Below are 21,572 nucleotides of genomic sequence, written 5' to 3' on the forward strand. Positions count from 1 at the left end.
CACATTAGAAATAGAGTGCTCATTTGAAATTGCAATTTTACCTAAACCTTTTACCTTGCCTTGATTCCCATCACCGAATATAATTGAATCTTGGGAATCTTTATTCTTGACGTAGGAGGTGAACATCTTCTTCTCCCCCGTCATATGGTTTGTGCATCCGCTGTCGATAATCCAGCTTGAACCCCCGGATGCATAAACCTGCAAGGCAAATTTAGGCTTGGGTCTTAGGTACCCAACTCATGTTGGGTCCTACAAGGTTAGCACATATATTCTTAGGGACCCAAATGCAAGTTTTATCTCCCTTGCATCTTGCCCCTAACTTCCTTGCAATTACCTTCTTGCCCTTTCTACAAATAGCAAAGGGAGCATTGCAAGTATAATAAATGGTAGAAAGTTCATTTGCTACTTTCCTAGGAGCATGAATAACATTCTTTTTAGGAACAACATTTTTCCTAGTAACATTTCTATCATACACATAAGAAGAACTAGGAGCAAACATGGCATGAGAATCATAAACATATGAATCAAAAGCATCATAACTTCTATTTGCATTTCTAGTGTGTCTTCTATCATGATACAAAAAGGCATGGTTCCTTTTAGCACTAGTAGCCATAGGGGCCTTCCCTTTCTCCTTGGCGGGAATGGGAGCCTTATGGCTTGTTAAGTTCTTGGCTTCCTTCTTGAAGCCAAGTCCATCCTTAATTGAGGGGTGTCTACCAACCGTGTAGGCATCCCTAGCAAATTTTAGCTTTTCAAAATCACTTTTGCTAGTCTTAAGTTGAGCATTAAGACTAGCTACTTCATCATTTAGTTTTGAAATTGAAACTAGATGTTCATTACAAGCATTAATGTCAAAATCCTTACACCTAGTACAAATTGCGACGTGTTCTACACAAGAGTTAGATTTATTTGCTACTTCTAATTTAGCATTCAATTCATCATTAATGCTTCTTAATTTAGAAATTGTCTCATGGCAAGAAGATAATTCACAAGAAAGCATTTCATTTCTTTTAATTTCTAGAGCAAGAGAATTTTGTGCACTAACAAATTTATCATGTTCTTCATACAACAAATCCTCTTGCTTTTCTACAAGTATGTTCTTATCATTCAAGGCATCAATCAATTCATTAATTTTGTCTACCTTGGTTCTATCTAGACCTTTAAACAAGCATGAATAATCAATTTCATCTTCATCACTAGATTCATCATCACTAGAAGAAACATAAGTGGTATCTCGAGTACTCACCTTCTTCTCCCTTGCCATAAGGCAAGTATGACGCTCGTTGGGGAAGAGAGATGACTTGTTGAAGGCGGTGGCGGCGAGTCCTTCATTGTCGGAGTCGGAGGAGGAGCAGTCCGAATCCCACTCCTTTCCGATATGTGCTTCGCCCTTGGCTTTCTTGTAGTGCTTCTTCTTCTCTCTTTTGTTCCCCTTTTCCTGGTCACTTTCATTATCCGGACAGTTAGCAATAAAATGACCAAGCTTACCGCATTTGAAGCATGATCGCTTTCCCTTGGTCTTAGTCTTGCTTGGCTGTCCATTGCGACTCTTTAGCACCGTCTTGAATCTTTTGATGATGAGGGCCATCTCTTCATCATTAAGACCGACCGCTTCAATTTGCGCCACCTTGCTGGGTAGCGCTTCCTTGCTCCTTGTTGCTTTGAGAGCAAGAGGTTGCGGCTCGTTGATCGGTCCATTCAATGCGTCGTCCACATACCTTGCCTCCTTGATCATCATTCGCCCGCTGACGAATTTTCCTAGGACTTCTTCGGGCGACATTTTGGTGTACCTGGGATTCTCACGAATATTATTCACCAAATGAGGATCAAGAACGGTAAAGGACCTGAGCATTAGTCGGACGACGTCGTGGTCCGTCCATCGCGTGCTTCCGTAGCTCCTTATTTTGTTGATAAGGGTCTTGAGCCGGTTGTATGTCTGAGTTGGCTCCTCGCCCCTTATCATCGCGAACCGTCCAAGCTCGCCTTCCACCAACTCCATTTTGGTGAGCAAGGTAACGTCATTCCCCTCATGAGAAATCTTGAGGGTGTCCCAGATCTGCTTGGCGTTATCCAAGCCGCTCACTTTGTTATATTCATCCCTGCACAATGAAGCTAGAAGAACAGTGGTAGCTTGTGCATTCTTATGGATTTGCTCATTAATGAATGAAGGGCTATCCGAGCTATCAAATTTCATTCCACTTTCAACAATCTCCCAAATGCTTGGATGGAGAGAAAATAGGTGAGTACGCATTTTGTGACTCCAAAATCCGTAGTCCTCTCCATCAAAGTGAGGAGGCTTGCCAAGTGGAATGGGGAGCAAATGAGCATTTGAGCTATGTGGAATGCGTGAATAATCAAAAGAAAAGTTTGAGTTAACCGTCTTTTGTTTGTCGTGGTCGTCGTCCTTTTGGGAAGAAGAGGATTCGTCGCTGTCGTAGTAGACGATCTCCTTGATGCGCCTTGTCTTCTTCTTCTTCCCATCTTTGCGCCTGTGGCCCGAGCCCGAGTCGTTGGACTTGTCATCCCTTGGCTCGTTGACGAAGGACTCCTTCTCCTTGTCGTTGATCACGATTCCCTTCCCCTTAGGATCCATCTCTTCGGGCAGTTAGTCCCTTTCTTGAAGAGAACGGCTCCGATACCAATTGAGAGTACCTAGAGGGGGGGGGGGGGTGAATAGGTGATCCTGGGAAACTTAAACTTATAGCCACAAAACTTGGTTAAGAGTGTTAGCACAATTATTGCCAAGTGGCTAGAGAGGAGCCAGAACACAATAACCACAAGAATTCAAGCACAGAGATGACACGGTGGTTATCCCGTGGTTCGGCCAAGTACAAAACTTGCCTACTCCACGTTGTGGCGTCCCAACGGACGAGAGTTGCACTCAACTCCTCTCAAGTGATCCAATGATCAACTTGAATACCACGGTGTTCTTCTTTCCTTTGATCTTTTCCCGTTTGCGAGGAATCTCCACAACTTGGAGTCTCTCGCCCTTACAATTGAGTTTCACAAAGAAGCACGGAGTAAGGGAGGGAAGCAACACACACAAAACCACAGCAAAATGCGCACACACACGGCCAAGAATCGAGCTCAAAAGACTATCTCGAAGTTCTCACTAGAACAGAGCTCGAATCACTTAGAATGACAAACAAATGCGCAAAGACTGAGTGTGGATGATCAAGATTGCTCTAAGGTTGCTTGGTGTCATCCTCCATGCGCCAAGGGGTCCCTTTTATAGGCCCAAGGCAGCTAGGAGCCGTTGGGAACAAATCTGGAAGGCCATCTTTGCCTTCTGTCTCGTGGCGCACCGGACAGTCCGGTGCACACCGGACACTGTCCGGTGCCCGATTTGTTTCCATAAAAAACTCATCCGACCGTTGCTTTCTGATGCAGATCTGCGCACCGTTGGCGCACCGGACATGTCCGGTGCACACCGGACAGTCCGGTGCCTCTTCCCGACCGTTGGCTCGGCCACGTGTCGCGCGTCGATCGCGCGGCCGACCGTTGACCCGGCCGACCGTTGGCTCACCGGACAGTCCGGTGAATTTTAGCCGAAGTCGCCGGAGAAAACCCGAGAGCGGCTGGTTTGCCCCGCGCTGGTCTGGCGCACCGGACACTGTCCGGTGCACACCGGACAGTCCGGTGCCCCAGCCCGAAGCAGCCTTTGGCTGTACACAGCCACTCTCCACTTCTTTTTCTTTTTCCTGTTTCTAACACTTAGACAAGAATATTAGTATTCAAAACTAATGTACTAAGGCTTAGAAACATACCTTTACTTGTGATTTGCACTTTATTCACCCATGAGCATATTTTCATATTTAAGCACTTGTGTTTGCACCCAATCACCAAAATACTTAGAAATGGCCCAAGGGCACATTTCCCTTTCACATGAGTCCACTTGTGTTGACACTCAATCACCAAAATACTTAGAAATGGCCCAAGGGCACATTTCCCTTTCACTCACACACAATGATTTTAGCACAGGTAACAAATTTACGTATTTTGATTTTATCTGTTGAGATACTTCGAACCGAAGAGAATACATCAAAAGCTTCAAAATTCTTGTCTTTGCCTAGCTCCAGTTCCAAAAACAAAAGCTTCAAAATTCTTGTCATTGCCTAGCTCCGGTTCCGAAAATACAGAAAAAACTACAAATTGAATCCCATCACTTGCCCATCAGACACTAGAATAAAATAAATTCTTGTAGGTAATCAAGCTCAATCGGTTCCACAAAAGTTGTATCAAGGTAAATACACTCTGTCTAGCTATCCTTTTTAATAAACATGTAATTCTTTTCCATATTTTTTCATTGCAAATCCCGAAACCGATATGATTTCACTACATCAAAACTATTAGGAATGGGTAGACCATTCGAAAACATAAATTATCAAATATTAATATAAATAAAGGACAAAGTTCGGATAATAGATGTAAAAGAAGAAACTTTGGCTATTGATAATTCCAGCTATTGAGGTTTGTTCTTTTATATCTAATCTCCAAAGTTTGTCCTTTATTAATATTCTTCTTTTACATCTATTCCCCAGCGAGCGGTCTTTTTTAACCCCGGACTAAAATTCGCTCTCACTAGAATTCAAACTCAAGACTTGATGATTTCTACTTAGACCACCTAACCAATTAAGTTAGAGTCCCTTTCGCGGGTCAGCACACACTCAACTATGATTCTAAAACTCCTTAGTAATGTATGTATCTGCTTGCTATATGTTTAACCAACCATCAACGTATAAAATTATATCCTACAAGTGTTGTTAATCAGCATGCTCATTTAAATGCTACGTTAACATTATTATACCTTCTACGTGTGATGAAAATATATTACATTCTCCATTTCAGAAGCATATAAGTCTGTGATTTTGTAACCATTCAAAGTTTTACAAATAGTGCTAACCGCAAATATAGACTATACCAAAAAGAAAAATACAATAGAAATAGAAAAAATATTCTAGTTTTTAGTATGTGCGCATCGTATTGGGCTGAAACCATGCACCCTCTAAGGCCCAGATTTTCTAGCAAAGCACGTAGCAGTCTTTCAGCCCATCTAAATTAGTACGAAGCCCAAGTGTCCTATTGGATTGACATATTAGCCGCTGACTGCCGTCTGCCTTAGTGCCTTGCATTCCGATCGTCCAAGGTTGCATTCCGATCATGGGTCATGATTCATCCAGTGCTGTATGGTAATCTCTCCGGTGGTGAGAACAAAGTCCATCTCTGCAGAACACTATACTGAGTTAGTGACTTAGCGCGACATTTTGATGAGATGATAAGAAAGTGATTGTGAAATATCGATCAGTTCGTTCATACTTACATGCAGATCATCCTTGCCTGACAGATGGAATGTTAGGGTGAGGTTGACCTGACCTTTTGAGAGGATAGTGATGATGAGAAAGGATAAGGTGTTACGATTGAACACACCAGTTGGTGTGTCAGTCATTGGATGAGAGAGCGTAATGGTTGATTGGCTGCACTGGAAATAAATACAACAAGGACATCCCTCCCCATTCGGAAACGGGAATGGAGGAGCATCTCAGAATCTATGCTTGCACTTGGTTTCGTGTCATGTCACTGCCTGCTCACTAGTGGTGCACAAAAGGGGAGATAAGCTTGACCGGCCATGTCCACGTCACGTTGTAGTCGAATCGCCATTTGCCTATATACCGACGCCATGTCACCGTTGGGGGTCCATGTCGACCTGACCTTTGGAGCTACCGTCTAATCCTTCTTTCCAGTTCTTCTGATCATGTCAAAGATTTGTGAACGGCACCGGCACGTGTTGTTAAAAAGAGGGCAGAAGGCGTTAGATTTTGTTTTGTGTTTTAGCACAACCACTTGAGATGGAGACGACGGTTTGTTCTAAGATATTTTTTTAGGTTTTGGTTTAACTTTGAGGGCAACGGATGTTTTATTTGAAGCTTTTATAATCTATCCCGGAGAAACTATTCAGAAGACGACAAAAACATGTTTATAGGTAGTTAGAGCAACTCTAGATAGAAAATAAGGTTAGATGAGAAGTAGTTTAATTTAGGAAGTTTATTTAGGGAGCCGTTGAATAGAAGTTTTAGCTTAATTACCTAAATTATTGATTGAGAGAGTGTTTTAAGAACTACAGGAGTTGCTCTAATCGGTTAGGTTATTCCCAATGGTTATGTTATGGTGGTTTCATACACATTGAATAGTGTATGGCATGTAAAGAACTTGAAACCATGTGAAGCCTACATTAAAAACTATATGTTCCATCTTCATATATTTTAGTTGTTATTGGTCATTTAGTTGTACCGTTTAATTGACGAAGTGAAATTTGAATTTTGAGACATTTGTTTTATTGAGAATAGCCGCGTGACACTTTGTCGGTGATTTCTAGAATCAAATCCTCAACGTGTCATTGATTAATTAGCATGGAAAAGTGTGTCCAAAAAGGACAAACAAAAACCCACGTTTGCCAATTAAGGCCCTGTTTCAATCCCGTGAGATAAACTTTAGCAGCTTTTTTTTAGCCACTTTTAGCCATTTGTAATCTAAACATGAGAGCTAATGGTGATAATTGAAACTAAACTTTAGCACTTCAATTCATATAGCTAAAGTTTAGCCGGAAGCTAAAGTTTATCCCGTGAGATTGAAACGGGGCCTAAAACTGGCGTGCGCCTAGAGAGAGGCGTGAAAGCCGTAGACCGTAGTACGTGTTTTATCTACAGCCACCGTCCACACCCCCATTTTTTTATCTCCGCTTCCACTGTTCCACCAAACCAAGCCGAGAAATTTCTCCTAAATTTCAGATCAAATCCTCCTCCTCCTCCCCCTCTCCCTCTCCGAGGATTCTGCCCAGCAGCGCGGCGATCCGCCTCGATCCGGAATGGAGCGCGTCTTCTCCATGGAGGAGATCCCCAACCCCTACTGGGCCCCGCCGCACCCTCAACCGGCGGCCGGCGGCGCTGTTGCTGCACCAGGTGGAGTAGGAGGAGCGGGGGACGCGGCGGGCGCGATGAACCGGTGCCCATCTGAGTGGTACTTCCAGAAGTTCCTCGAGGAGGCCGTGCTCGACAGTCCGGGTCCCGTCGCCGGCGTGGGTAGAAGCAGCGGACAAGCTGGAGTTGAGGCGGCGGAGAGCAAGCCGCTGGGCGCCGCGGCGCCGGCGTCCGTCTCGAGCTCGGTCGTTGACCCCGTCGAGTACAACGCGATGCTCAAGCAGAAGCTGGAGAAGGACCTCGCTGCCATCGCTATGTGGAGGGTACGGCCACTTGCCTTTAGCTGCAGCTCACCTGCAATACTGTTTGCTTCGAATAGTCAGAGCTCGTAGTAGCTTACTTGTGTTCTTATGTGACCGGTGTATGATGTACATGTACTGTACTGTACTATACTGCTCCGCGTAGTTTTCTTAGAGATTTATAGTGGACTGGAGGATAAGAAACAGCGAGCAGTCCAGCACAGTATCTCGTATTCCTAGCCCTTTACAATGAGATGGCGGTGCAAGCGATCATGTGCTTTTAGGACTAGCGAAATGTGGAATTCGTGGAGAACTTGTGCATTTATGGCATTAGGTTATTGCAGAGATCCTACATTTTTGTTGTGAGCTGATGATTACTGTCATTTCATGTGCGGGTGGTCAAATTCAACTGCTGTTGGCTCATAGGTGATTGTACACTATTTGAGTATGTGAATAGTCAGCTTCATTTGTCTCCTATCCATTTTTGTTGTTTCTGTGATAAGGCTTGTTTCGTACTGTATATACTATTGGGAATTATATGAGCCTGGCTTATCAGAATATTATAGCTACTGGATATGTTTATCAGAACTTTATGGTTCAAGCATCTGATTATTTTTCCTCAACGTCTGTAGTCGAGTGATTTCCCATTTTGTGTGCCTATCATCAAGTACTACAGTAATATGAGAGGGAGACCAATATTCATGGTCTCATTTTGGTCATAGCACTCTTTTTGTACTTGTGTTTATATCTAATATTTCTGATACCATTTTATCCACAGGCTTCTGGTGCAGCACCTCCAGATCTTTCTGCGACTGCTGCTTCCTTGCCAAGTGTCGGTGCTCCGCATGCAGCTCCTCTTAAACCCGTCGGAGGTGATCACCCAATCATCATTTTGCCGCGTCTTCAAATTTATTATGAAACTTGGCTCAAATGTGTGAATGACCTTATGTCTCTTGTCTCAGTGCTCTATACTCATGTAATAGGTATTAGATCTTCGGTTCCTCTCTGTCCTTGTAATCATCAGGTTGCTTGCAAGGAACCATTTCGAAAATGCAGGAGAGCTGTGTTTCTCTCTTGCGTTTCTTTGCATTAAGAAGAAAAGCAGCGAAAATCCTTACAAACATACACAACACACCAAGCAGATCCATCTCGCGGCTGACTTGTAAATCATGGGGAACTTGATATTCTGTTGAGTTTTTAAAATAAAACAACTTGTGATTGTGAAGCTTTTAACTATGATCTGACTTTTATCTTGTGCATGTATCAGGTACTGAAAGTCTAGTTCAAAACATGCTAGCTGGTGCTCCAGTAGGGGGGTCAGGTCCACATGTAGTACAAATTGCTGATATCCCTGTTAAGCAAACCACTAGCTCTTCCTCACGAGAGCAGTCAGATGATGATGACATGGAAGGCGATGCTGAGACAAATGGAAATGGAAACCCTGTTCAACAAAGACAACAGAGAAGGTGAGCTTTCTTTTTGCCTGTTTGTGAAATGTATGTGCATCATTACTTTATCGCTGACATTGTATATTTGTATGCCATGATAATTATAATTTGTAATGCCATTCTTTTCTTATATGCTACTCCGTATAATATTATTTATTAGTGGACCAATCCTCAAGTAGAGTGATCTGCTTGTTTTTTAGGTTGGCAATATATAAAACACATATATCCTAAATGTTCCCATGAAGCAAGTATAAAACACATATATAAATTGTTATGGTCGCTAGATCGATGAGGGATTGGAGAGGTGTATTGATGGGCAGGAACGCCGGTCGGGGGCCTGCGCCCACGGCCAAGCAAGAGGAGGGTTTCTCCCTTCTAATTCTTGCCTGCTTTATTTCTCATCCATTGATTACATAAATAGGCCGGTTGGCTGCCCCTATCTAGCTAGAGATACTTATCTCCTAAAAACTCTCAACAAACTACTAACTGATAACCTTCCTAGATAATCTCAACTAATCTCCTAAATAATCTCAACTAATCTTCTAATCTTATCTCTAACTATCCTTATCTAATCCCCCTTGAGGGCCCATGGCTGCTGCTACCGCATACATCGAGTATTATTTAGTTTTCTTGACTGTTCCCAGGAAGCAATCCAACCGGGAATCAGCCAGGCGTTCGAGAAGCAGAAAGGCGGCTCACTTGAATGAACTGGAGGCACAGGTCTGATGGGTTATGCTATAACATTGTCATGTGTTGACAGATCCTAAATGTTCTTGGGCTCTTGTCTAACGAGTCAAGAGTTGTGGATGCCTTGTTACAGGTAGCACAATTAAGAGTCGAAAACTCTTCGCTGCTAAGGCGGCTTGCTGATGTTAACCAGAAGTTCAATGAAGCTGCTGTTGACAATAGGGTGCTAAAGGCAGACGTCGAAACCTTAAGAGCAAAGGTACGCTGCTTTGTCTTGTGCTGTTTGAGCCCTGCATCTGTTGAACTGGGCATTTTGTGTTGTTCCAGTCGCTAGCGCTAGGTGAATCACACCCTGAATTTTGGAGATAATCCATGGCTATCTCATAGAACAGGCCTTACCTGTATGGTTGGATGTTCTTGGCCATTCTGATGGGATGTTGGGAATACTTTCAGGTGAAGATGGCAGAGGACTCGGTGAAGCGGGTAACAGGCATGAACGCATTGTACCCTGCCGTGTCGGATATGTCTTCCCTCAGCATGCCATTCAATGGCTCCCCTTCTGACTCCGCCTCTGATAGCACCGTCCCGGTACAAGATGACCTGAACAGTTACTTCGCCAACCCAAGCGAAATCGGATGCAACAACGGCTACATGCCAGATATAGCCTCCTCGGTTCAACAGGACGACAATTTTGTCAACGGGTATCAGGCTGCTGGCAAGATGGGCAGAACAGACTCGCTGCAGCGGGTGGCAAGCCTGGAGCACCTCCAGAAAAGAATGTGCGGAGGCCCGGCTTCATCCGGCTCGACCTCCTAGGTTTCATATGAAAAAGTCCCTGGTGCCTAACGGCAAGAATGCTAAATTAACAATTTCAACATGCTTTGTACTGGACATTGATAATCCTGCGATGCGCATTAGTGCGTTATGGACTTGTGGGTCAATTGCTATTTGGCGTGTGCTGGCTGCTCACTGTAGTGAGCAGAACAAGTTCCAGTTTCTATCGAAGAGCACCCTCTCCTTTTCGCTAGTGACTTATGAATGGTCGATGGTTTATTAGCAACATTGTGTCTTTCGCAAGTTCAGTAATGAATGGTCGACAGGGATGAAAATAAATACTTATAAAGAGATCTATAATTGTCTTTTTTATTACGAATAAATAAGATATATAATATATTATGTAAATTCATATTCTTGCTAGCATTGATTTTATAAAGAATAAATCCTATTTTTATCATATATTTTTTAAATAACAAACATAAAATTCGGCTATAGATTCAAATATTCTTTCACTTTTTAGAGAGTAAATAACGTATAAAACAATTTATATAAAATCTTATTCTTATTTGTAATAATATGTTTGGTAACATAAGAAAAAGTCAACATTAAAATTCATTGCATATTTAATTTTGTTTTGATCATTCGGATATCTGCTTTTATCCCTAGACACGATGACGACCAGGCCACATTGGATTAGATCTACTCAACCATCGAGTCGGGTTGTGGACTATTTATCAGTTCCATCTGTGCCTTCCTGTTTGATGTGTCGGATCAGATTTTTTTAAATTAGGTCGAGTTTTGGGTAAAAAATTACAGCCAGTATCCGACCCATGAATTATTGCGGATAAAAAGTTATGACCTATACCCGTCCATTGCATAGTCGGATCGGGCTAAATTTTTTTCGGGCAGGTCGGGTGGGCCATGATCGGGTCTACGTTAGATTGCTCGCCAAACTCGTTTAATGCAAAAACAAAAACACAGCTCCTGGCCAAAAGGATAGCATGAGTACATTAACTGTATAATAGCAGTATAAAAAAGGCACGTTTCCAAATTCCACCGCCAGACTTCGAGCATATGAATGTCACGGTGCACGCTCTAAATAACAACTACATTGTATATGACCCGATAAAAACAAAATCCTTGCAAAAATTGCAGTGGATGTAAACAATAAGCAAAGAATTGAGACCGTGACATGTAAGGATAGCCTAGCTACAGAAGGCAGAGAAGTAGAATTACAATTACAACGGAGGCTTGTGCAGGTGCCCCATCGGCCATCGCTAGCAGCTTCACTGTCTCTCTTCGTCCACCAAAAAACAATTGGAGATCCATAGGCAAGGCAGCATCAAAACATGCCCATCCAAAAGCACGGGCAGTGTAGCCTCTTCTATAAGCAGATGTTTTGTACCATCCTTTAAAAGAAAAACTTAAACATTGCGTATAACTAATCTGATCTCGGGCGACTCGAGTTCTTGTAAGAATTCTTGTACAATGGGAGGAGGGAACCCTTTACCCGCTTCCTTCTGCGGCCGAAGCACCTCCAGTAAAGAACCCCCAATGATAGCATTATGACAATTGGGATGGCCCATCTGTGCAAATAATGGCATGTTAGTCAGACAGAGTAGCATGGCAAAATATACTCAGTTAAATGGAATAAGGAGACTACCTGTCCAGATCAAGAATAGGGCTGTACACGATCATCTCCCAGGAAGAAACAATGATGTGCCAAGCTGGATTATAATACAGTGATTCCGCTGACCAGAACATTCTCGTGTACGTCTCTAGGAAGATAAACATCACCCAAGCAACAATTTCAAGTAGGAAGAACTTGATGACAAAGCGCCCGATCACCACCATGACCAAAGAGAATGTCGCCAACCAATTGAAAAGCTTGTTATTGTACTCCTTGATGAAAAGAGCACGAGACTTGGCAAGCATCTGAACACAACACCAAACTGGAGCTTAATGCATGGCTCCATGCACAGAACAAGTTTTAGAGAGAAAAAGCAGGCAAGCAGCCCTGAGCCCTACAATCTTGAGTAGAAATAGAAGATATCAATGCACAGGATAACTACAACATGGATTACCTCAACACCAAACATTGGTCCTTATTATCATGCTGTCTGTGCATCTTTTACTAGCATATATGCTCATCCATCAGGTACCAAAACAAATCTATCATTCTACAGGGGAAACTATGCTACCAATACAAAAGCAACCCAATTTCATCATGCAGAGTTGTAGACACATGAAATGAAATGTAAGATGACAGCAACCAATAATAAGTATAAAATAAGGCTGGTTTGTCGTGGTGAACTAGGCTGCAAAAAGTATGCATAACACCCAAACATACAAATACTACACTAAAAAATCATGATTTCACCCTTACACTCCTTGATGACTGACATGAAAACTATATTCAGAATTAACAGGCAAACCTTTGACATTCTACGTTCGTAGCTTTCTTTTGCAGGTCCCACGCAGTCCTTTACGAAACTTTGGTTGCAGTGAGTAAAGCCTGCATTGAATTTTGCCATTGAAGGAAGTTTCAAGACTTGAAGGTGATCCATCTTATCTTCACACTCAGAAAAGCGAGCTTCACATAGCTTTGACGATTGATATTCATTAGCTAGAAGGAAGTTTCTGTACACCTACAAAGTACATCCTGTAAGTATGTAAAACTTATTATCTTCAAAAGGTCACATAAGGTGTAAGTTGAGTTCAAAGCATGTAAGAGATGCCACAGAGTTTCAGTAGCGTTCCAACTCCAATGGAAAGAAAGACAAGATATAGCATGCCACAAAAAATTCAAACTATACTACTATAGTAGTGGAATTATAATAGTAACTTCATAACAAGGTAAAGAACAACAAATAGAACAATAATGCCTCATGTGATCATACATAGATGCCATTACAGTATTATTGTCATGTAACAGCTTACATATCATGTGGATTTCGTTTTTAATGTGAAATGCAACCCAGAACATTGATACTTTTTCTCGAAAGCGCAAGAGAGCTGCGCGAAAATATATTAAGAAGGAGATAAAGGTCCAAAAGGACCCCAAGATACATGGTACAAAAAAGGCTGCCCTACGGCGGCCAATAACAAGCATAAATGAAACCCAGAACATTGATACTGCTAGATTAAACTTTATATGCCCATTCAAGAAGAGTAAAAATAATAATAACTAACCTCTTTAATCTCATCTTCAAGCTTGAGGGCCGACTGAGCAGCATGATGTTTGCCAAAGTGCTGCTTATCAAAGAGAATTCTAGCTTCACCATTTGTCATCTCATGAAGTTTCTGCAGTTCGTCTACCGGCACTGGTAGGTTTAAGCTATCCATTTTCTCCCTGTACACCTTCAGACAGCGATCAAGAATGGCTTTGTTAAAAATTTCAACCAGAGATCCAGTTGATGGAATTTCGCCTTTATTCAAAGCCTCAAGAATCTGAAACACAGGAGAAGTTACTAATAATTAACTGATCAGATACATATCAACAATCACATCATTAGGTATTTTACCTGCTGCAAGAAAGACACAAAGTCCTTCCCATTTAGAGTTCTACCCTGCACGATTTTTGGTTTTACAATGGACGAAACAAGCTGCTTTAGTTGCTCCCGCCGTTTTACATATAAGGGTTCAAGCTCTTTGTCCTCCATATCACATAATTTTGTTCTTTGAAGATGTGGCTGCATAAACAAAATCAGTGTTCATATGGTTTGCGGGTTACACAGCACAATGCAGAAGCATCAACATTAATCGGCATTGTGCAGGATAAATTGTAGCAGTTACATAACTATACATAATGATCTGTTTAGCCGTCAAAGACAACTTAAATTAAATATCTGCAAGCTAGACATTGCAAGAAAATTATCAGAAATGCACCTGGGGCAAGCTAAAAGCAGTGCTGTGGTTGCCCATAACTGCCAAAGAATCTCGTATTTGATTGACCTAAAAACACATAGAAAGAAAATTTGTAACTGAGCTTGTAGCTATCATTTTTTGGTTAAAAATTGTATAGTACTATATTTCATACACAAACTGTACCTCATTAATATATCTGTCACCTGCAGAAATAAGTACAAATAAGAGTGAGAGATGCTCAAATAACACAAACTAGCATTAGTCTGTAATGTTGCTTGAGCTGACCATTATCATTAGGCACCCGTTGGAGGGCTTCATTGACCATTTGTTGAACAGATTTTCCTTCTGTTTCCAATGTCAAAGTGACCACACTTAGAGAAAAATTTTGTATTAAGCACAGGTAAATATAGCTCACCAATTATAAGAGAGTGATAGGGAATAAGGGCACAGCTCCAATGAAATAAGAACTTATATTTAGAACAAAAACAAAATATTATGATGTATTTAATCCACAGATAATTAAGCATCATAATACAGTAAAAAACAATATAAATAACAAATACCATCGTAGTGTAACAAGCAGCAGTTATTGACTAACAAGCCCATTGATTTAGCAAGCCACGTTGGTTAAGTTAGTGCAACATAGTCTAACAGAACAGTTCAAACACTAATAGCAATCAAAGTTTGGATATAGTGGAAGTAGCTATTGAAATAATCATGTTGTGCTACTGCTTTCGCACGTCTTTTCCAACAGATACCTAGTATAAATTATTTATCTTAAATATGCAGTTTAGAACTTGGTTCTATCTTCACAAAAATAAAGGGGGTATTTAGTTTGAGAAACCAACCCATCGTGGAAAACATCATTCTTCATGGGTTCAGACCATGAATTTTAGTGGAACGCCTTCATCACTAATGCTTATACTAATTATAAGCTTGTGAGGGATGGGATGGTGATGGATCAACCCATTCCATTCCACAAATCAAACAAAAAAAAGTGAGCAGATGATGGACCACCCCATTCCTCAAATCAAACACTTTTAAGTTTTCAATTCTTAAAACACTGTTATGTGCAGAATGAAGCCATGATTATGACAAGTGAAAGGTGAGGTCATGAAAGGGAAATGTGCCCTTGGGCCATTTCTAAGTATTTTGGTGATTGTGTGCCAACACAAGTGCTTAAATGTGAATTTATGCTCATGGATGGACAAAGTGCAAATCAAGAGTAAAAGTATGTTTCTAAGCCTTAGTACATTGGTTTTGTGTACTAATATACTTGTCTAAGTGTTAGAAACAGAAAGAAGAAGAAAAGAAAAGAGGTGAAAAAGGCTTGGCTGTGTACAGCCAAGACTCAGCTCAGTCTGGCACACCGGACTGTCCGGTGGTGCACCGGACAGTGTCCGGTGCGCCAGGCTGACTCGGCGTGAAGTGGCCGCTCTCGGGAATTCGCCGACGGCGTACGGCTAAAATTCACCGGACTGTCCGGTGTGCACCGGACTCTGTCCGGTGAGCCAACGGTCGGCCAGGCCAACGGTCGACCGCGGAATCTGCGCGCGACACGTGGCCGGGCCAACGGTCGGAAGGGGGCACCGGACTGTTCGGTGTGCACCGGACATGTCCGATGCGCCAACGGCTCCCAGATCTGCAACGGTCGGCTGCGCCGTTTAAGGAAAGAAATCGGGCACCGGACAGTGTCCGGTGCACCCGACGACAGAAGGCAAGATTGGCCTTCCAGATTTGCTCTTAACGGCTCCTAGCTGCCTTGGGACTATAAAAGGGACCCCTAGGCGCATGGAGGAGTACACCAAGCAACCTTAGAGCATTCTTGATCATCCACACTCAGTCTTTGCGCATTCGTTTGTCATTCTCAGTGATTCGAGCTCCGTTCTAGTGAGAACTTTGAGATAGTCTTTTGAGCTCGATTCTTGGCCGTGTGTGTGCGCATTTTGCTGTGGATTTGTGTGTGTTGTTTCGCTCCCTTACTCCGTACTTCTTTGTGAAATTCAATTGTAAGGGCGAGAGACTCCAAGTTGTGGAGATTCCTCGCAAACGGGAAAAGATCAAAGTAAAGAAGAACACCGTGGTATTCAAGTTGATCATTGGATCACTTGAGAGGAGTTGAGTGCAACTCTCGTCCGTTGGGACGCCACAACGTGGAGTAGGCAAGTTTTGTACTTGGCCGAACCACGGGATAACCACTGTGCCATCTCTGTGATTGATTTCTTGTGGTTATTGTGTTTTGACTCCTCTTTAGCCACTTGGCAATTATTGTGCTAACGATTAACCAAGTTTTTGTGGCTTAAGTTTTCAAGTTTCACAGGATCACCTATTCACCCCCCCTCTAGGTGCTCTCAGGTCATCACACAAAAACTGAGGCAGCAAGAACTGCAAACCTTAAAAGTTATTCATGCTACCATTTCTCTTACTTTCTATGGCACATGTTCTAAGCTATTTTTTTTGTTAATGACTAAAACACACATTGAGGCCGAACAGAATCGATTATGTGCTATTCTTTGTGGTTAAGATTACATGCTGTGCAGATTGCAGGAAAAAAATCAAAATTCATACAGGATGCCAATCCAAAGGTTGGCCTTTTGCATTCTCAAACAAAATGGAACCTTCAATTCATATTAATAGGGAGAACGATTCTTGAAGTAACTTACGGAGGAAATCCCTCTGGATAAGCCAGAGAAGCTTTGCTGGCTCAAAAGCAACATCTTGCCCCTGAAGATAAGCATTTCCATCAAAAAAATATCCATGTTCCTATTTTACAGCCTTATAATTCATGAAACTGGAGTATTACCTTCACTCTGCTCACAAAAGTGCAGCATATAACAAAAAAAGGATAAATGTTAGTGTTCCAGATCAAAATGATTATATGGAAACAGAAAGGCACAAAAGAAATGAGCAAACCTTCCATAGAACTCTTCAGCAATTTCAACGGCAAATGAAAGCCTAGATATATCAGCTTCACGTACCTGCAATGGCACACAACAAAATTAACCAACCAATAACCATTGAGGGAGGGAGAGAGAGAGAGAGGGGGGAGAGGGAGAGCACCGTCTCAGGAAGGTTGTAGATAAGGACCGAGCTTAAGACAGTCGCCAAAGCAAATATCCTACCAAAGAAAGAAAACATTCTAATAGTTAATTCTCCAAGAAAAAGTAAATCGGAATGAGTTCGTTTCTCGGCACAAACCTATCATCATACACATTTGATTTCCCAACACTTTCAAACCCTTCAGTGTCTAGATAAAGGACAGAAACTTTGGAACCATCAACATCCATCTCAACAGGAGTACCCCAAATCCAAATACCTGCAATATAATAGGAAAAGGTACAATAAATTCTTCACAAGCTCGGTTAAGCAAATAGACAAGCAACAAAGATACGAAATTCTGGGACATTGGGAAACAACCTCACCTTTAGTTTTAGTATCTCGCATATGACCAACTCCAAAACCTGCACTGCCAAGATTATCACATTCTCAAATAGTTCTAGTAAGCAAACTAGGGAATCCATGTTTATAACATTAGAAGCAACATCTAACTACCTTTATCACAAGATAAGGAGAGAAGCTGGTTGAGGAGAAATGATTTTCCAGATCGATAGGGACCAATGACCTGGGTTAACAAGCAGTTGCACATTGAGGTAGCAAATATTGCAATAAGCAATCATTCAGATCATGATTGGTCTTGTTTAATAAAGTAAAATACTAAAATGACAAACAAAACATAACCCTTACGAACTACAAGTTCAAACTTACACCAACAACAGCAATAGGAGTTTCGATCCTTCGAATTGCTTCTAGACCTTGCTCTGAGAGACGAAGTTTAGTGTGTCTGTGGTCTGGCTCCACTATTGGAAACCTGTAGATGGTAGGCTAACACAATGATCTTCCATGATATGTCCCATTAAATGCTTCTTTCGGAAGCATAAAAAACATGAATAACGGACATGGATATTAGATATTTCCAATCAAAATTCAAAAAATATAGTAACAGATTACTGTTTTTTTTTTCTGGAAACCAGATTTCATGAGAGGGCAAAAACAAGAAGTCGCATTCAATGACTAAATACCATATACATCAGTGTGCAATGAGGCCTGATATATTTAGTGCCCGTATTCACAAAATAGAGAAAGACCGAGTTATTAACATTTAGGGGGTGTTTGAATGCGCTAGAGCTAATAGTTAGTTGCTAAAATTAGTTAAAGACATCCAAACAGTCTAACTAATAATTCAACTCTTAGCTACTTTTAGCAAATTAGCTAATCGTTAGCTAGCTAATTCCACTGGTAATTTTATATCAACTACCTATTAGCTCTAGTGTATTCAAACACCCCCTTAGAAATCTTGAGGGAAAACAAAAAACTAACCAGCTTCTGTAATATACGTGGGGACATAAGCATAGACAAACTTTACATAAGATTAGCAAAAGTGACAAAAAGGGAAAAGAATCCGAGCAGCAACTTTTACAAGAACCTACAAAACAAGCATATACTTCCTACAGTGCACTCATGACTCATATGGTAAATGGGCGTTCATTGAATTAAAGGCTCAGGACCTAGCAGTGTTTGAACTTTTAAGCTATCAAAATTACCGGTTTCTGAGAAAGCACCAAAAATATTCATCAAACAGGAACATTCGCAAAACAATACTGCACTCCATCTGCCATAGAGCAGCCAGAGCAGTCCCAGTTTCAACACTGCTTGAAAGCTGGAAAATTGTGTCCACGACAATTCACTGAAAGAATGTCATAGAACATCCTCTAGCTTGGTCTTCTCCATTTACGAGGCATGAAGTACCAACCACCTGTTATTCCTCGACATCTCACCTAACTTGTTCTACTACCTTCCCAGTTCCCACAAGTGCGACATGAGAAACTCATGACACACAGGGGCAGATCTAGGAGGGGGGCTGCCAGGGCTGCAGCCCCGGTCGCCCCCTATAACACCTATTTTATAACGTGTCCTAATAATACATATTCATCTGTCTTAAAATAGTAGTCGTTATTTTAGAGAATTAGTAGGTTTATACAATTTTTTATTGATACATGTGTTTTATATATGTGTCTAGATTCATCGTCATCCATTTGAATATAGACATAAAAACAAAGAGCTAAAATGACAACTATTTTAGAACATGGGAGTATATTATAACATAAATACAACCTATAAAGGTTAACTAAGGTAGGCTACAAACTTCTTTCTGATCGTGTCATTCAGCACATGTATTTGGCCTTCATCCGTGCCACGAGCACGCTAGGTGGTAGCGTGCGCATCCACGCTGGATCCCGTCCATGCTTCAGCACTGCAAATCCTTACCACCACACAGGACGCAGTCATGAGCCAGCGCGCACGGCCAATGCACATCTAACAGTTAGCAGCGTGCATGTACCCAATGCAAGGGGCTGCAAGTAGCACCATGGCAGGCCTGCTGCAGCACGCTAGTACATCAGGCCGAGGACGTCGTCGTGGGCTCGTGGCACTCAACCTCAAGATGGCCACTAGTGGCTCCGCCAAACATGCTTTAACCTATAGCCCCTCCTTTGATCTAATCCTGAATCCGCCACTGATGACACACGATACAACGGCGGGATTGGATTGGGAGATGAGAAACTATAAAGCAGAACTGTCCGAAACTGCAACCGGTGTATGGTATTTGGGTAAGCAGTCAAGCAGAGCGCTTTAGCTCCTTTACGCTACAACACCTCATCATCGCGTGGCATGCATGGCCCGGACGGCGCATGCTTCCACCAGTCAACGCACGCACGAGCAATGCTCGCCGAAGACGCAACGCGCGTAATCCAGCGCGAAGTTCGGTTCGAAGCCCCAACGCAAGCAACGGGAATGCCGCCACAGCACCGATCAGACAGGCGGAGACGCGGCGCAGAGAGGAGACACTTACGCGCGCTCGAGGTCGTCGGGATCGGGATCCCCCGCGGCGGCTCCTGCAGCAGCCGCGACGGCGAGCAGGGCCAGCGCCGCCACGCTGATCCCCGGGGCACACCGCCCCCGCCACATCCCCTACGCAGCCCACGCGCAACCAGGTCTCCTCGACCCAGATCTCTGCCCCGGGAGCGGAGGCGACGCCGTAAGCGCCCCAATGCGGCGAGCGGCAATGGTCGGTGCGTGCGCGGACGTCGACGCCGCCGCTTGGGCTCCGGGCGGCGAGGTGCGGGATCTGCGGCTAGGGTTTTGGCGCGCAGGAGGATTCAGGAGTTGCTTCGGCGCGAGGGAGTGGGAACGAATGGGAAGAGCTGGAGCAGCGGGGCGACGACCGATGAGATTGGAACTCGGAAGGGAGAGGGAAAAATCGGGGGGAACAGAGCACGCACGGAGGGTGATGCGAGCAGCGAGACCGCGAGTCCGGCGACTCGCGAGCAACAAACCGTTTTGGATCAAAAAACCGCTACCACCAGTAACGGTTGAAAACCGTTAAAACCGACCGGTTTAGCCGATCAAAATCTAAGAACGTTTTTAGAAACTATATTTTTTCAAATGATTCTTATTTTACTAATAGAAAATTAATTAATTTTTCTTGGAAAAATAAAAAACCCCTTAGAAAAATTAAGTTTCCAAAATAACCCTAATTTAAAATGGTTTTCGCTAAAAATCAGTAATCGCTCAATACCACTGATAAACCGTCCATTTAAACCGGGGTTTTGTTTTTACATAAAAAAGAAAAAAATGTGAAGATTTTCTTGTAATTTGCTCAATAAATTGCATAGTAAATACTAATTGATCCACATAAGTTATGTTCAACAAAATGACATACAATATACATATGCATCCATAAACTTTAATTCTCATGAAACAAACAATCATCGGACTTCATAATACTCAAATACAAGTTCTTTTAGAGTTCTCCCACGACACATAGGTCACACATATTTCACAAATATTCAGCTCGAGTCATACTATTCAGTCATGTTGGAAAGATCTTGATATGTGCTCATTCCGTCTATGTGCGATATGCGCCTTCAATCTGGTACCACCCCCTCCGCTATTTATTTCTCTGCAATACTTGCACTTGGAACATGTACCAACCTTCTACCTGCGCTATCAGACTAGGTCCAACATGTCTTATATAAATAAGAACAAGAATAATATATGTAATGAGAGTAGAATAAAAATATATTACTTATAACAAATGACATAGTAACATAAAACAAATAAAACATCGAAACATATTTACATTTGAGATTATCCTTCAATCAGATATTATTCCTCCGCTCTTTTTTTTACAATACTTACACTTAAAACTTGCGCCAACCTTTTATTCGCATTGCCAGACTAAAACTGACATGTGTCCTACAAACGTGGCAAAAATAATACAAGTATGCAACACATTAGTAGCAAATATTATTACCAGCTACATATATAACTAAATATTAACAATACTAATATATATAACTACACATTAACAATACTAATATATCACTAGATATTAACAAGACGTCATCACATTTTTTTTTTGAAACCTTAAACCCAAAAACCGAATCTAGACAATAAAATTACTAAATAATACACCTCAACATGGTTTCTTAGTAACAAATTGTGGTTGGTTTACCACTGCT

General features: G+C 42.1%; 2 protein-coding genes across 7 annotated transcripts; one reads left to right on the forward strand and one right to left on the reverse strand.

Moving 5' to 3' along the window:
* The first annotated feature begins 6,719 nt into the window (after positions 1-6,719).
* Positions 6,720-10,472, forward strand: LOC542237 (opaque2 heterodimerizing protein 2). Its single transcript, NM_001111845.1, is given in 6 exon segments — positions 6,720-7,237; positions 7,992-8,085; positions 8,481-8,679; positions 9,306-9,381; positions 9,482-9,607; positions 9,802-10,472. Coding segments are annotated over 6 exon segments (1,233 nt in total). The 5' UTR covers positions 6,720-6,862; the 3' UTR covers positions 10,165-10,472.
* Positions 10,473-11,110: 638 nt separating this feature from the next.
* Positions 11,111-20,372, reverse strand: LOC100280273 (Guanylate-binding family protein). 6 transcript variants are annotated; one of them, XM_008645308.4, is made up of 18 exons: positions 19,901-20,372; positions 17,758-17,860; positions 17,545-17,614; positions 17,415-17,453; positions 17,191-17,308; positions 17,053-17,110; positions 16,906-16,970; positions 16,796-16,802; positions 16,656-16,716; positions 14,278-14,337; positions 14,176-14,195; positions 14,014-14,079; positions 13,650-13,817; positions 13,318-13,485; positions 12,561-12,773; positions 11,789-12,060; positions 11,636-11,711; positions 11,111-11,534 (listed from the first exon to the last, which is right to left on the reverse strand). In XM_008645308.4, exons 1-18 carry the CDS (start codon positions 20,014-20,016, stop codon positions 11,412-11,414), a joined length of 1,803 nt encoding a protein of 600 aa, XP_008643530.1. In that variant the 5' UTR covers positions 20,017-20,372; the 3' UTR covers positions 11,111-11,411. The 6 variants fall into 6 exon arrangements, 5 of the variants coding, with proteins under 5 accessions (XP_008643530.1, XP_008643529.1, XP_008643533.1 ...); XM_008645307.4 differs by having other exon boundaries at positions 13,318-13,575; XR_552402.4 differs by having other exon boundaries at positions 11,111-11,711; positions 12,561-12,787; positions 13,318-13,575.
* Between the last annotated feature and the right edge of the window lie 1,200 nt (positions 20,373-21,572).

This window comes from Zea mays, chromosome 5, assembly GCF_902167145.1.
Source record: "Zea mays cultivar B73 chromosome 5, Zm-B73-REFERENCE-NAM-5.0, whole genome shotgun sequence".
Lineage (NCBI taxonomy): Eukaryota > Viridiplantae > Streptophyta > Magnoliopsida > Poales > Poaceae > Zea > Zea mays.